The following is a 17,406-nucleotide window of genomic DNA, read 5'->3' as shown; positions in this document are numbered from 1 at the left end:
CCATTGAATCTTTAAATGATCACCACTCCTTGTCTGCCATCCTATTTTTTTTAAAGGAATTTTCAAATCTATCTTAGCCAACTCGCTCCTCATTCCTGTTTAGTTTGCTTTGTTTCAATTTAAGACCCAAGTTTTACAGTTCTTCAACTCATTTTGACTCTCAAACTAATTCTCTTGTATTATGGTCGCTACTCCTCGTGGTCTCCTTACCCCAAGTTAGGGAGAAAACTGTTGAGAGAAAACTTGCTACTTGCTCTCTAAGGATGCTGCCAGACCACCTGCATTTCTCCAGCACACTGTGTTTTTATTTATAATTAATTAACCATCTTCCATTGAACAATACCACAACCAGATTAGCCTGTTCTCTAGTTAGTCTGGAAAACTATCTTCCATAAATCCTTCACATTTGAATTGCACGTTTGGTTTGTCCTTGTGAAGCTCCTTCAGACTGTTGCCTGGCTGCATGGGTGGGTGTGCAGTTCAAATACTGCAACCAACTACTGTATAATGGAGGGCCAACATTTTGAGATATCTAGTAAGACACAGGAGTAGATCGGACCTGATGGGCTGAATGATCTACTTTGTCAATCGATCATAACTGACCGGTTTCTCCTGCCTTCTCCCTGTAACCTTTGATCCCCTTAGCAATGATGATTCGATGTATCTCAGTCTTTAAAAACACCCGATGACTTGGCTTCCACAGCCATCTGCAACAGTGAGTTCCTCAGATTAACAGCTGAAGAAGTTCCTCCTTATCTCAGTGCTGAACGATCATCCCTTGCCTCTTGGGCTATGTGCTCAGGTCCTAGTGTCTCCTAGTGGTAGAAACATTACCTCCACATCTCTGTATCCAGGCCCCTCAGTACTCTAAGTCTCAATCAGATCTCCCCTCATCCTTCTAAACTCCATTGAATACAGAGTCCTCAACTACTGCTCATCTGACAAGCCCTTCTTTCCTGGAATCATTGTGTTAAACCTCCCCTGGAGCCTCTCCAACACTATACGTCCTTCTTAGATACTTGGCCCAAAACTGCTCTGCTGTTCCAAATGCAGTCTGACCGAAGCCTTAGAGCTTCAGAAGTACATTTCTGCACTTGTGTTCTAGGCTTCTTGAAATGAATGCTGACATTTTTGTTAGCCTTTCTAACTGCTGACTGAACCTATATGATAACCTTAAGCGAATCCTGAACTGGACTCCTAAGTCTCTTTGTGCTTCAGATTGTCGACGCTTTTCCCGTTTAGAAAAGAGTCTACGCCTTTATTCTTCTGACCAAAGTGCATAACCTCACACTTTCCGACATTGTATTCCACCTGCCTTTTTTTGCCCAGTCCTCAGCAGCCTCCCTGCTTCCTCAACACCACCTGTCCCTAGGTCACCTGCAAACTCAGCAGCAGTGCCCTCCATCCCTTCATCCAGATTGTTAATACATAATGAGTACAGAATCCCACTAGTCATCAACTGCCATCCAGAAAAAGACACTTTAATCCCTACTGTCTGCCTTCTGCCAGTCAGCCAATCCTTTGTCCATGCCAAAGCCTTGCCCTTAACAACATGGGCTCTTACCTTATTTGGGTAGCATGGTGGCTCAGTGGTTAGCACTGCTGCCTCACAGCGCCAAAGAACTGGGTTCAATTCCAACCCTGGGCGACTGTCTGTGTGGGGTTTGCGCATTCTCCCCGTGTCTGTGTGGGTTTCCTCCGAGTGTTCCAGTTTCCTCCCACAGTCCAAAGATGTGCAGTTTAGGTGGATTGACCATGCTAAATTGCTCATAGTGTTAGGTGCATTAGTCAGAGGTAAATGTAAAGTAATGGGGAGGGGAATGGGTTTGCGTGGGATACTGCTCAGAGGGTCAGTATGGACTTGGGCCAAAGGGCCTGTTTCCATGTTGTAAGGATTCTATGATAGCAGCCTCCTGGGCGACCCCTACACTCATATGCACAGAAAAGGCCCTTTGGCCCATCAAGTCTGCACCTTGTCAAAGACTTTCTGGAAAATCAAATATATCAGGTTGTAAGTTTGCTCACTGAGCTGGTAGGTTTGTTCTCAGACGTTTCGTCACCATTCTAGGTAACATCAGTGAGCCACCGGTGCAGCGCTGCTGTTATGTTCTGCTTTCTATTGGTGTGTCTTGGTCTGTTAAGGTGGGTGATATCATGTCCGGCTCTCTTTCTGAGGTTGGTAAGTGGGGTCCAAATCAATGTGTTTATTGACCGAGTTCCAGTTAGAATGCAAGGCCTCTGGGAATTCCTGTGCATGTCTCTGTTTAGCCTGTCCTAGGATGAATGTTTTGTCCCAGTCAAAGTGGTGTCCTCCTTCATCTGGCTGTAAGGATACTAGTGATAGTGGGGCATGTCTTGGTGGCTAGTTGGTGTTCGTGTATCCTGGTGGCTAGTTTTCTGTCTGATGTAATGTTTGTTACGGTCCTTGCACGGTATTTTGTAATTGACATTTGTTTTGCTGGTTATTGGTATAGGGTCCTTTAGGTTCACCAGTAGCTGTTAAGTGTGTTGGTAGGCTTGTGGGCTACCATGATGCCAAGGGGTTGAAGTAGTCTGGTAGCCATTTCAGAGATGTCTTTCGTATATGGTAACGTGGATAGAGTTTCAGGCAGGTTGTGTCTGCTTGTTTGGGTTTGTTGTTTAGGATTCGGTGGACTGTGTTGATTGGGTACGTGCTCTTCTTGAACTTTCTGCTGCTGCTGCTCATAGTTCCTGGGTGCTGCAGAGTGTTGTGGCCTGTTTAAATAATCTCCTGATGCAGTTGTGTTTGTGGGTATTGGGATGATTGTTCTGTAGTTAAGTATCTGGTCTGTGTTTGTGTGTTCCTTTCCTGTAAACGCTGGTCTGAAGTTCTCCAACAGCCGTCCCCACTATCCAATCCAAACACCTTTGTTATCTCAAAATGGAACAAATCGGAGAAAACCTACAACAACGTTTAACAATATTCTGACTGGCATAAAATTCACAAAGAGGAGGAGAACAGCAATAGACTCCCCTTCCTAGATGGCAGCATGGAACGAACAGTTAATGGAGAACTTCAGACCAGTGTCTACAGGAAACGAGCACATACAGACCAGATATTTAACAGCAGGAGCAATCATCCCAACACCCACAAACGGAGCTGTATCAGGACACGATTTAAATGCAACACCCAGGGACTACGAGCAGCAGAAGAAAAATACCTACACAGTGTATTCAAAAAGAGCGGGTACCCAATAAACACAGATTTTTCAACAACAAACCAAAACAAGCAGATACAACACGCCCAGAAACTCTAGCCACATCAAAGACATCACTGCAATGACTGCCAGGCTACTCTGATCCCTTGGCATCACGGTAGCCCACAAACCTACCAACACACTTAAACAGTGGCTGATGAACTTAAAGGACCCTATACACACAACCAGCAAAACAAATGTCATTTACAAAATACTATGCATGAACTGTAACAGACAGGCAGAAAGCTAGTCACCAGGATACACGAATACCAACTAGCCGCAAAAAAAGACATGACCCACCATCACTAGTATCCATACTTACAGACAAAGGAGGACACCACTTCGACTGGGACAACACATCCCTCCTAGGACAGGCTAAGCAGAGACACACACGGGAACTCCTCAAGGCCTGGCATTTAAACCCAAACTCCATGAAAGAACACATCAATTTGGACCCTGTTTACCAACCTTTGAGAAAGAGAACCGGAAGTGATATCACCCACCTTAAGAGACCAAGACGCACACACACACAGCAAACGGGACATAACACCAGCGCTTCACCGGAGGCTCACTGATGATGTTACCGAGCATGGTGACGAAACATCTGAGAACAAATCCACCAGCTCAGTGAGCAAACTTACAAACTGAACCTCAACCTGAGCTCCAAATCTTCTCAAAAATCACAAATCAAGTAGATTGCATCCACTGGCTCTCCTCTAACTTGCTCATTACTTCAAAGAATTTGTGACAGATTTACCAGACATGACCTCCCCTTGATGCCATGTCTACTCAGCCCTGTTTCAGAAGGCTGTCCCCTATTCTTCTGTCCCTGGGGCCTGATTTGAATGAAGATATAATACAGTTCTGTGATTATGGGCTCTAAATTCTTCACTGCACTACCAAATCCCAAAACCTTTGTGTATGTGAAACATTTATATCAATGTGATTCGGTGTTTGGACATAACCGATGTTGAGATCCCCATAAAGTTGGTTAAGGTTACTATTGGCCTACAGGAAGAATAGACGACAGCATCTCCTCCTCCCTGGTGAGCTGCTGCACTTTAACTAAGGTGGAAAGTTCCTGCTGGTGATAGCAAGGACCCCCCACCAACCCCCAAACAGAACACTGGCTTGGAGTTTTGTGCTGTCCTCCTGTCCTTAAAAAAAAAATTCTCAAGGGGGAAAAAAACCTACTTTTCCTAGGAAAATCTGACAGCTTTCACTCTAATCCGGTAAAGGTTTCAGCAACTCGGGTTCTTTGTGAAGCTGTTTTTATGTCTGATAGTTTTAAGACCTAGATAAACAGTGTTAATGTAGGCGTTGTCCTCAATTCTTTGTGCTCCGTGTGGAAACTGCACTCTGTTTCTTGGTTTTATAGAAGCTGCCTATAGCATCCATTTCATTCTTTAATCTGTATGTGCTACATAATACTGTCTTCAGAAATCTTAACTTTATCTTCCAGCTTAATACTAAGTTATCTAGCATGTGCCCATTTATCAGGGCACACGAATGCCTTCAGGCTGGCTGTGGCCAACAGGGTTTTGTCTGCCTGGTCCCATTACTGATAGGATACATGGCTACTGGGAGATGGGGTTCCGATGGGAAACAACACCAAGCCTTTACGTGGCTGTATCTGGGGTCAAGGTTACTTTGCCTTTTGGGAGAAAGTGAGGACTGCAGATGCTGGAGATCAGAGCTGAAAATGTGTTGCTGGAAAAGCGCAGCAGGTCAGGCAGCATCCAGGGAACAGGAGAATCGACGCCTCGATTCTCCTGCTCCTTGGATGCTGCCTGACCTGCTGTGCTTTTCCAGCAACACATTTTCTACTTTGCCTTTTGAACAGCTTGTAATGTAAAGAAAGTAAAGTAAAATGCTGACTTTGTTTACTTAACCTTTCCAGCCCAAACTGCAAAAAAACTGAAGAACTGCACATGTTGGAAATCAGGAATGAATCAGAAATTGCTGGAAAAACTCAGTACATCAGGTAGCATCTGTGGAGAGAAATTAGCGTTTCGGGTCCAGTGACCCCCACCCAGTGGGTGATGTCTACATCCTGTTGACTGACTTATGTTTGTAGCTGTGAAGTTTTGTTTCCTCAGTCCAGGTAGAGCTAACTGGTATTGTATCTAGGCATTAGGAGGTGTCCTGAAGTATGCCATGGTTACAGAGCAGCAGTGCAGAAGGCAGCTATCAGTTCCCAGACTTTTCAGATGATTTATTTGACCTGACCTTTCAGGTGGAATCACTCCCAGCCCTGTGCCTTGAGTTTCTGTGCCTCACATGTACTCTCCAGCATTATATTTCCAAGGTTGTGAAGAATGTGTATTTTTGCATATTTCGAGGGAGAGGGCTCAGAGCACCATGCTCTTCGCTTTCCACTGAAGGAACTATCACTGATGCTTTCTTTAGAAAAAAATGTCTATCTCAATGATTACTTCCAGTTGTTCAATGCATTTTTTCAATGCACACATTAGATTGTCTGAGTAGGTTTGGTGATTAATGGGATTGATTTTCTCCTTATCCAGCATCGGGTCATGTAGCACACGGTCTGTATATTGCTGAGTTATTTGATGCTTTGGGTTCATGTTGAGAATGGGCATGTTGCAGACTGCCATTCTGGCCTGTTGCTGGGATATCAGCATCTCCATCATTCAAACAAGACTCTGATGTGAAGATGCTACGCTAGGCTGAAGAACAACAGTTAATTTAACCATCTAGTACAAGGTTTATTTAGACAAAGAAAAGCAGGAAAGGGATCATACATTTTTTTCCTCCTTTTAAAAGCTGCATATCCCCCATGAATTTGTTTTTATGTTGACTTTCTTTAATGAGGCAATGAGGAGGAAGGTGATGTGAATTCAGCTTCCAACCCACTTGTTGGGGAATCTGAGAAGTAGTTTTGTTACCTTGTATCTACTTGGCCCGCTCTGTAACAACAGTAATCTTATATAACGTCTTAGACTCATTCAAAATTGAACAACATGCAGAAAATTAATATTTCAAAGATCCTTCCTTCTCTTTTCCTCCCTCTCCTCATCAAAAAATGACTGCTTGGTAGAGTGTGGGAATGCATATTTGATACCTTGCTTTTCTGGCTGGTTGTATCGGAGTGGTAAGGTGTGGGCTACGTATATGAGCTTTCTACTGTGTTAGTGGTGTCTTTTTGTGAAACTTTTTCTTCCTTTTACTCCCTTTTGTGGATTTTCCCCCTGTAGGAAAGTGCTGCCTTGGCAGATAGATTGATCCAGGTATGCCTTCCACTTTCTTTCATGGCCATTAAACTTGCTAACTCCTCCCAAAGCAACGCCATTTTACTTGTCTCATCTAGTGAGGTAACCCTGCCGTGACACACACGCTCCTGCATGCTGCATGTGATCCTTGTGGAAGCACTTACTGTAATCCAGACCACACCCCCTTGTGGTAAGTAAATGCAAAGATTAGTGATGCACAGGAACAGCTGCCCGGACACTAGGTTTGGGCAGATCATATGTCAACTGGAGTTTGGGAGAAGGGGTAGGTGGCAGATCTTCAATAGGATCATCACAGTCAGGATTTGCAGTGCAGGACAGTCTAAAAAGGGTAAGTGGAGAGTGTGCATGTACACATACCCTGTGACTGGCACATTTTGGTGCTGTGTGCTCACTACAGAAGAGCTGATCATTAAAATGAAATGGAAGAATCTGTATGTCTGGGTACGACAGCCTTCAGAGCGCCATGTGCCTGTGTACATGTACATGTAGCTTTACTCTGATACAGTCAAGTGGGACACTCTCTTGTGTATCACAACTCTGAGCATTTATAGAGCCCTTTTTTTTGGAGGGACAAGGTTTCATGTGATGTTGATGGATTGAACCTGTATACTCCCTGAGTGCATGCTGCAGTCTCCCTCTGTAACCAACAGCTCTGTACTAATGCTACTCTTCACTTGAGCATGCAAAGCACTGAAAGGAGTATTCCTTATTACACTGAAAGCTTTTGGTGCAATGCGTATCTGACCTGATAAGTGCGGCTCGCAGTGCCTGGTTAACCTTTCCAATCACAGCATTGTTCTGGTGCTTATTTTAACCAGTAGTTATTCGTGTGTTCCGGGACTGCAATTACCTCTTCGTTTAAACCAATATTCATGGTGTTTCACATGTTTCAATTGCAGACAGTTAATGTAGTTATGTTTCTTATATGGGCAATAATCCATTGTGCTGCTTCATATTTGTCATGTTTTGGAAAAAAAAACATTTGTGAAGCATCTTGAAATTTTGAAGTAAAGTTTATATTTCTCAGTCACTTCATTCTAAACTGACTATTTGGTACACAGACGTGGAGCTGTGATTCTCTCCGTTCTGGGTAAACAGGGTGCCTTACGCTCACTAATCAGCCGCAGTGCTGGGCTGGCTGAAGATGAGCAGGTTCTGATCCATTCACTGCCTCCGTTGAGATTGAGATTGTTCTACTAACTCCTGTTTTTAGGAATGTTGTTTCTGGCATCCAGTTTGTGAAGGAATACTATTTAATCTTTCATACAGTTCAATATTTTTATTTGTTTTTATCAATTCTCTCATCCTTCCAGCCCCCCCCCCACCACTCATCACTCATCGTCCAATCCCATCTTGTTGATTGTGTCCTCAGAGTTTCCTCTGCCCCATTCCCTGCTGTTCTGCCCCATCTCTTTATCCATTTTCTGCTTCTATTACTCACTCTACACCCCACTCTGCTCCAGCCCCTTTTACCTGCTATCACTGTTCCTCCCCATTACCCACTGCATCTACCCCCACACTCTACTCTACTCTGCTCACTGTAGTCACTCCAGGATCTCTGAGGGATTTTTGGATTGCAGTTTGATCCACAGGTGATACTGGTGGGTGTTGTGTGGAGATACAATTCCAGACATTTGGCTTTTTTCATTCCCTTGTGTAAATGTTGATGGTTATTGTCTGAGTGTTTTAGGCCTGAACATATTTCTGTCCCTTCCTTTTTTTTTTACCCTCCCGACAACACGTTTAAATGTTCTTGGATATTCTGATGGTGCCTAATTAAAGATAAAGCCAGTTCGTGTGAGTCTTTGGATTCATGATAGTTATCATCTGGGTTTTCAGAGAATAGAATAGAATCAGAGAATAGAGTACCTGCAGCGTGGAAGCAGGCCATTCGGCCCATTTGAGTCCACACCGTCCCTCCGAAGAGCATCCCACCCAGACCCACCCCTACCCTATCCCTGTAACCCTGCATTTTCTATGTCCAATCCACCTAACCCGCACATGTTTGGACTGTGGGAGGAATCCAGAGCACCCAGAGCAAACCCACACAGACACTGGAAGAACGTGCAAACTCCACACAGACAGTCGCCTGAGAGTGGAATTGAACCCAGGTCACTGGCGCTGTGAGGCAACAGTGCTAACCACTGAGCCACCGTGGTGCGCACCACCTTTTGGATTTATATTCCTTCTGTCCTGTGCAGTTTCTGATGGTGTCTGCCTGTGAGGTGTGTGTGAAAGATTGATGGCAGATTACACCCATTGGTTTTGGAGTAGACATGTGTTTAGGCCTCAGCGCTGGACATTCTTTACAAGGAGAATGGGCCCAGACCCTTCCAGGATGCATCATCCTTCACTTTGGAGGATGTTGTTACCATCTTGCCAGGCAGAGCTGAGAAGGTTTGCCTTGAGCCAGAGGCTTATTGGATAGGAGGAGGAGTAAGCCATCTGCTCCTTGATCCTGCTCTGCTGTTCTAGATCAAGCTGATCACCTACTTCAATAACATCTTCCTGTGCTATGTCCATATCACCTGATGTCATTTATAAACTCAAAATCTATAAAGCTGTCTACAACTGACCAATGATTGAGCTTCCACATCCCACTGGGGAAGAGAATTCCAAATATTTAGCCACCTGACTGAAGAAGTTCCTCCTCATCTCAAGGTGAGATTGTGTCCTTTGGCTGTGACCCAGCAGCCATGGGTAACATTCTGCAACGAATCTGTCAATAAATCTGGCCATTTCATGCTTCCAAACTCCAGAAAATGCAGGCCTAGTCTCTATCTCTCTGAGGACATTGCCACAATCCCAGGAGTAAATCCACATCCTCTCGACAGCTTGCAAACAGATGAACAAAGACCAAGAGTTGGCCACGCATGCCTTTGCACCTGCTCCATCATTCAGTAAGGTGATGGCTCATCTGATTTTCACCTCAACTCTACATTCCTGCATATCCTCAATTTATCTTCCACCTGTTTGGCAATCAAGAATCTGTGTACCTCTTCCCTCAAAAATATTGAAAGATTCTGCATTCTCTGCCTTTTGAAGAAGGGAATTCCAAAGACATTCAACACAGAAAAACTTTTGTCATCTCTGTCATGAATCAACAAGCCCCTATTATTAAATGATGTCCCTGAGTTCTACATTCTGTCACAAGAGAAAACACACTTTCAGGATGCACCTGATTAAGTCCCCTCAGAATCTTGTAGGTTTCAGTAAAGTCACTTCTGATTCTTCTAAACTCCAAAGGTTACAGGCTTAACCCATCTAGTGTTTCCACCAAAGGCAATCTGCTTATCCCTGGTATTTATCCAGTAAATCTTCTCTGAACTGCTCGATATCCTTTGACAAATGGACCAGAACTACACAGAGTACTGCAGATGTGGCCTCAGCAATGCTTTCTTTATTTCTCTGTCCACCAGTCCTGCCACCTCCAATGCTCTGTGGAGATGTACACAGATATACCAGATCCCTGTGCTCCTGCACTCATTTAATATTATCTTTCAGTGTTCTTCCATTTAATCAGGAAGTCTAATGGAATGCTATCATTTGTTATGAGAAGAATTAAACATGGAAGTAAGGACCCCAAGGCATTGGTGCGAGCACAAATCAAATACTGTGCAGTTTTGATCTTATTTAAGGAAGGATTAAATGCAGTGGAGACAGTTCAGAGGGGGTTTTCTAGATGGGTATCTGAAATGAGCAGATTGTCTGAGGATAGACTGGGCTTGTTTCCACTCTCGCTGAGAAGAGTGAAGGGTGATTTGGTTGAGGTGCAGGAGATGCTGAATGGTCTTGACAAAGTGGATATGTAAAGGAGGTTTCCTCTTGTAGCTGAGTCCACAATTAGGGAGGAATTTGAAAATGTAAGGCTCACCCTCCTAGCACAGAGGTAAGGAGATTTTTTTTTGCTTTGAGGGTTGTGCAACGTTGGAACTTGTGGGATCAGGGAATATTTTAAGACTAAGATGGATACCTATGTTCTGTTTGCAAAGAAAACCCTTAGTGTCCCCCTGCTTGCCACTTCAATATGCCACCCTGTTCCCTGGCCAGTATCTCTGTCTCAGGCTTGCTGCAGTGCTCCAGTGAAGCTCATTGCAACCTGGAAGAACAGCACCTCGTTCCCGCCTTGGGAACTCTACAGCCTGCTGGACTCAGTATCCCACCTGCACACACCAGGCCTTGTTATCATATGGCCTGCTATTACACACAACTGATTATTAGTCCCCATCAGCAGCTAGTCATTCTCTTCAGCTGACATCATCTCCTATGTCCAGTGTGTTTTTCACCCTTTGGGCTCTATTTCTACCTATCATTTACTCCTTACTCCCTTCCCCCATCCTACCTTCATTAAACATATATGTTTTCCTAGCCTACTATCTGTTCTGAAGATGGGTCTGAAACATTAACTCTGATTTCTCTCTGATGCTGCCATACCTGCTGAGTATTTTCAGCACTTTGTGGTTTGTTTCTGATTCCCAGCATCCGCAATTCTATCGTTGTTTTTATTTGTAGATTCTTGGAAAGCAGGGGAATCGAAGGTTATCAGATGGGACAACACTAACCAATCAACCAGCCAATCTTATCAAATGGAGGAACAGACTCTGGCTCACTAGTCTAATTTCTTCCTATTCTGATGTTTTCTATGGAAGCATCTTCGGTTCTTTTGGCCTCAAGACCAGGATTCTCTGTACAGACAATTCCCTGGAGTTCCCCTTCCATCTACTAAGATGGCTTGTACCCGTCCTGTCGGTCCCTTCTTTGCTGGGTTATACAGTTTAGTGCTGCAGCTTTAATTATTTATAATCACCTGCAGTATTACTGTCATTGTCTACTACTACTCCCTACCTGGTTTCTTCCCTTTGACCCAGATTTGGAGGTTCGGTCACCTCAAATTCAACTCTATTTGTTGACTCTCTTCCCTTCTCTCTCTCTCTTCGTGCCACCACTTCCCCTCCACCCTTCCCATGGGTTCCTGCCCTGTTTGTGTGTTTTTTTTTGTCAGATGTTTATCTTTGTTTGACTCTGATTTCTGCTCATAAGATCCATCCTAACAGTATGTGCCTCTTCTACAACTCTAAAACATTCTGTCAGTCCAGTAGCTAGATCAGTCTTTCTCCCTTTGTGTCTCCATTTGTGCTCTTGGTGATACATGGTGATTCAGCAGTTAGTACTGCTGCCTCACAGCACCAGGTTTCCAGGTTCACTTCCCGCCTCGGGTGGAGTTTGCACATTCTTCCCGTGTCTGCGTGGGTTTCCTCCCACTGTCACAAAGATGTGCTGGTTAGGTGAATTGGCCATGTTAAATTGCCCACAGTGTCAGGTGCATTAGTCAGAGGGAAATGGGTCTGGGGTGTGTTGCTCTTCAGAGGGTCAGTGTGGACTGGTTTGGCCGAAGGGCCTGTTTCCACACTGTAGGGAATCTAATCTAATCTACATTAATAAATTCTTAAAATTGTTTCTGTGCATACACTTATAAGCAGGGCTGACTTCCTGAGTTAGTCTTATGTCACAGGCGTGTCACTAGGGTATCAGATTCTTGTACTATCATTAGTCATTTCTTTGAGCCCTTTTCTTTTCCCATCTCTGAAGGCATTGATTCCTAGCTTGGGAATAATCCGATGAGTGTTGATTGTCCCTTGCCCTTTCCTTGGAAGGTGGAAGTTTGCTATTGGAATTGCTGTTGATGATAACCAGGCCCCTCTGTTTGTGCTCCTATTTCAGTGCGAAATGTTCACACTGTCTGGCTGGTATCTTAGCTGAGATTAACTGGTTTAGTTTGGGCTAGAGGCCATCCCTGCATGATTTTGTTTATTGTTGGCATTTTTCCTTTATCCTTGTATGTGACATGTAGGGGTGACATGGTGGCTCAGGTGGTTAGCACTGCTGCCTCACACCGCCAGGGACCCAGGTTTGATTCCAGCCTCTGGCAACTGTGCAAACTCCACACAGACATTCTCCCCGTGTCTACATGGGTTTCCTCTGGATGCTCTGGTTTCCTCCCACAATCCAAATGTGAGGGCAGGGTTAACTGAATATGCTAAATTGCCCATAGTTTTCAGGGATGTGTAGGTTAGGTGCATTAGTCAGGCAATGTAGAGTATAGGGTCTGGGTGGGTTACTCTCTGGAGGGTCGGTGTGGACTGGTTGGGCCAAATGGCCTCTTTCCACAATGTAGGGATTCTATGATGATGTATGTGTCACCAGTGAGGCCAACATTAGTTGTCCATCCCTGAATTCCCTTGAATTGAATGGCTGCCCAGGCTATTTCAGAGGGCATTTAAAAGTCAACCATGATGTTGTGGGTTTCAAGTTATATGTAGGCCAAGTACATATGGCAGATGGTGTTTCTGAGCTGGCCTCGTTGATGCCCTTTGAGCTTTAATGGCAGTGGGTAATGGTTACATGGTCGGCGTTAGACTAACTTTTAATTCCACATGGAATTGAATTCAGTTTGTCACCTGCCGTGGTAGAATTCTAACCCCTGTCCCTGCAACATTAGCCTGGGATTCTGAATTATTAGTCTATGGCATTATCTCTGCATCACTGCCTTCCCACCACAGCCCACCCAATAAGTGCACTAATCCATTTGGCAATTTTGCATTTGTATAAACTTGTACAAACACGAAATTGCCTAATGGATTGGTCCAAGGTAAGAACCCTCAAAAGCAACTCAGCCTGTTTGTTTTCCTGGCCATCAAAAGGTAAATTTAAGGATGGAATTCGGCCTTCAGAGAGTCAGAAGCCCGTCTGTGTCGCTAACCTTTCTCTCCCTCGTGGGTTTGTCTTCAGGGGCAAGTAACCAGGGCGCAGGAAGCTGAGGAGAACTACGTCATCAAGCGAGAGCTGGCTGTAGCAAAGCAGCAGTTCAACTCAACCAGTGAGAAACTAGAGCGAGCACAGAGCACCATTCAGGAACTGCAGGAGCTCAGGGTAAGGAAAGGCAACTCTGGGCTTTCTCACTCACCTTCAGTCTGCACGACCAGCAAAAAGCATCCAGTGTATTCTGGCTGCTTTACAGTCATCTCCCACTTGGCTAGTCCTCAGTGACATTTGAGGTATAGCTATTATACTTGACCCCAAACTCAACATCTGCTGTAAATAGTGATTTGTCCAAGCAGCACCCCCTGGATAGCCTCATTCCTGAAGAAGGGCTCATGCCCGAAACGTCGATTCTCCTGCTCCTTGGATGCTGCCTGACCTGCTGCGCTTTTCCAGCAACACGTTTTCAGCTCTGATCTCCAGCATCTGCAGTCCTCACTTTCTCCTAGCTGGATTGTAATCAAGAAGTTATGATCTTTCTCAAAAGGAAGGAGAGAAACTTAATAGCTGATCATTTTAACCTGCTCTTGTGCATTTTATAGAAGGTAACCCGAGCACCAATGGGAGAGATCTGAGAGTGGGTCACGTTTTCATTCTGGAGCTGAGGCACAGTGATATGGTTTTACAACAGTCTGCTTAATTATTTCTAAGGAAGAGAGTCCTGAGTTCAGCTCCACAGCTGCATTATCTCTTATGCCTCGACTGTCCAGTCCCGTGAAGCTAATGTGCCTTTGTCTCTTATCAAAGCGTATGCCAGTTTCTTTCTAACCAACCTGTTCAGACGTGCTATGACCCATCTCTGGAGCAGGTGGGAATTGACCCCAAGGCTGCTAGGCTCAGAAATAAGGACACTACCACTGACACAAGAGCCTCAAAATGTGTGCCAACTGGTTACTGGCCTTGTATAAACACCTGTCCACTACTTTCATAACATTCAGATTAAATAAATGTGGGATTGCTGGTTTCTGGTGATAGCAATTGTTTGAATTCAGTAAAAACACCCCAGTGGATCTAAATTGCTTTAATTTCTTGCACTGACAGCATTCTTTAAAACATAAAAAAGTAACAGCACAGTACAGGCCCTTCGGCCCACGATGTTGTGCCGAGCATTTATTTTAATCTAAGACCAATCTAACCTACACACCCTCAATTTACTGCTGTTCATGTGCGTGTCCAGCAGTCGCTTAAATCTCCCTAATGTCTGACTGTCCCACCACTGGCTGTACATTCCACACACCCACCACTCTCTGTAAAGGACCTCCCTCTGCCATCTCCCCTATACCTTCTTCCAATCACCTTAAAATTATGACCCCTTGTGACAGCCATTTCTGCCCTGGGGAAAAGTCACTGGCTATCTACTCTATCTATGCCCCTCATTACCTTGTACGTTTCTATCAAGTCACCTCTCTTTCTCCTTCCCTCCAGTGTGAAAAGTCCTAACTCCCTCAACCTCTCTTCATAAGACATGCCCACAGCATTCTGGTAAATCTCCTGTGGTAAATCTCCTCTGCACCCTCTCCAAAGCATCTACATCCTTCTTATAATGAGGTGACCAGAACTGGACACAATATTCCAAGTGTGGTCTGACCTGGGTTTAAAGAGCTGCAGCAAAACCTTGTGGCTCTTAAACTCAATCCCCCCTGTTAATGAAAGCCAAAAAACCATGCACCTCCTTAACAATCCTATCAACTTGGGTGGCAACATTGTGAGATCTATGTATGTGGAACCCAAGATCCCACTGTTCCTCCACACTGCCAAGAATCCTGTCTTTAACCCTATATTTAGCATTCAAATTCGACCTTCCAAAATGAATTGCATCGCATTTATCCAGGTTGAACTCCATCTATCACCTCTCAGCCCAGCTCTACATCCTGTCAATGCCTTGTTGTAGCCTGTAGCAGCCCTCGATACCATTTACAACCCCACCAAGCTTTGTGTCATCGGTAACTTACTACCACCCCCCTCCACTACTTCTTCCAAGTCATTTATAAAAACTACAAAGAGCAGAGACCCAAGAACAGGTCCTTGTGGGGCACCACTGGTCACTGACCTCCAGGCGGAATGTTTTCCATCCATTACCACTCGCTGTCTTCTTTTGGCCAGCCAACTCTGTATCCAGACAGACACGTTTCCTTGTATCCCATACCTTCTAACTTTCTGAATAAGCCTACCATAGTGAACCTTATCAAAAGCCTTACTGAAACCCATATACACCACATCCACTGCTCGACCCTCGTCAAATTGTCCCATCACAACCTCTAAGATCTCAATAAGGCTTTTGAAGCATGACCTGCCCCTCTCAAAGTCATGCTGACTATCTTTAATCAAACTGTTTTTCAAAATAGACATAAATCCTATCTCTCAGAAACCTTTCCATACCTTGCTTACCACGGATGTAAGACTGACTGGTCTATAATTCCCAGGGATTTCCCTATTCCCTTGAACAGAGGAACAACATTCACCTCCCTCCAATCATCCAGTACTATCCCCGTGGAGAGTGAGGATGCAAAGATCATCACCAGAGGCGCAGCAATCTCATTCCTCACTTCCTGTCGTAACCTTGGGTGTATCTGGTCTGGCCCTGGGGACTGATCTACTTTGACACTTCCTGGAATTTCCAGCACAAACACTTTCGACAGATAGCCATGTTCTAAGTGTAGTGTTTAGCGATACTTCTAAACTTCCTGTTGGTGGTGTATTGTCTTGCCAGTATTTTGTTTTTCTTTTGAACTCAAACATAATTGAATTCAAATAAGCATTTCAGAGCAAAATAAATGAATGTGCAGCCACCTTGCACATGGATGGAGCACATGAACAGTGCTGCAACTTGCTGCGTGATTATAATTTGACCTATCAAATGTAAACTGTTTTTAGAGTTAGGGTGTACAATGCCTTCCAACTTTGCTCCTTGCAATGAAGTAAGTGACAGCCATGTGCTAACGGTATTCACCAGGCTGTGATGATGTACAGGTGGTCCCTGTCAGACGGTTTAACTGTGCACCAGTGCCCTCACGGTGGGAGCAAAACAAGCTCCATTTCGTGAAGCAGGTGCTTGGTTCCTTCCAACTGTTTGGCAGCATCTGTGCTGAGAGACTTGTCAGTTCTGACACAGAGAAATGTACCACCAGCAGTCTGCTGTTGTGGTCAGCGAGTACTCGCTTCTGTGGGTCTTTCAGCACAGAGCAATGTGTGATGACGGCAGATCTCCAAATTCTTCCCCATCGCAGCAGTTATTGTCCTGTTCCCAATCTTTTTAGACTGTGGCATTAAGATAAACAAAGATGTACTTCATTTCTCTGATTGTTTTTTGCATCCATGCCACTGTAATAAGCTGGCAGAGTTTATCCTCCCTGTACACTTCCATTAGCTGTCACACAAATTAAACCAACCCCATTGACTCATTTTAAATAGGTACTGGACACAAAGTAAGAGATTTCTTTGCTGCTGTTTGTGCCTGTCTTCCTGCCCTGCCCCCTCACCACTGAATAACCTGACCAAATGATATGGAATCCACACTGAGGTTATAAGCCTCATCCTGAATCAGCCTGTGTTCAGTGATGTTTCTCCTGACACTGCATGGCAGAATACAAGGGAAACAAGGATCTGGTCTGGCTTCTCTTCCTTTGATTTTTACTCCTTTTGTTACAAGACAAAGCTTATTGTGGGAAAAGAATGTAAATTAGGGGAATGGTGAATATGTAGTGATGATTTATGGACTGTGGTTTCATCATTCACTTATTCCACAAAAAAGATTTGTTTCAAATCAAAACTTATTTATCCTTTAATTTATCCAAAACTTAGTTTATCATAAATCTGTTTTGGGAAGGGGTACGTGTTAATTAATGTGTATACTCAAGATGAACAATTGTTTTTAAGAGGGTGTAGTTTGCCCTTGATTTCAGTGGTAACCAGTTTTCAGTTGTGAAACTCTGTACCTTGGCTCCAACTGGCTCAAAGCCACAGTCCCAGATGTTTTGTATTATCACAGACGGTAGATTAGTGAAGTGTCATGTCATGCATTAGACAGTTGCTGTCAATGATAACTTGGCCCATCCATGTAATCTGTTGAGTTCCAACCTTTGATAAGAGTTGTAATTTTTATTTAAAATTGCTCCCCC

General features: G+C 44.3%; 1 protein-coding gene across 9 annotated transcripts in view; it reads left to right on the top strand.

The window, feature by feature from the left end:
• Window positions 1-17,406, top strand: part of LOC122552164 (EVI5-like protein) — a 264,526-nt gene that overhangs the window by 145,350 nt on the left and 101,770 nt on the right. For 5 of the 9 annotated variants that reach the window (XM_043694689.1, XM_043694685.1, XM_043694688.1 and 2 more), the window contains 2 exons: window positions 6,434-6,466; window positions 13,259-13,399. The exons of 2 other annotated variants lie outside the window; for them this stretch is intronic. In XM_043694689.1, the coding sequence (XP_043550624.1) occupies window positions 6,434-6,466; window positions 13,259-13,399 (174 nt within the window). The remainder of the gene's footprint in view (window positions 1-6,433; window positions 6,467-13,258; window positions 13,400-17,406) is intronic. 2 more of the 9 variants (XM_043694687.1, XM_043694690.1) reach the window with 2 other exon arrangements.

This window comes from Chiloscyllium plagiosum, chromosome 8 (assembly GCF_004010195.1).
Source record: "Chiloscyllium plagiosum isolate BGI_BamShark_2017 chromosome 8, ASM401019v2, whole genome shotgun sequence".
Taxonomy (NCBI): Eukaryota; Metazoa; Chordata; class Chondrichthyes; order Orectolobiformes; family Hemiscylliidae; genus Chiloscyllium; species Chiloscyllium plagiosum.
This window is presented reverse-complemented; position numbering and strand designations above follow the sequence as displayed.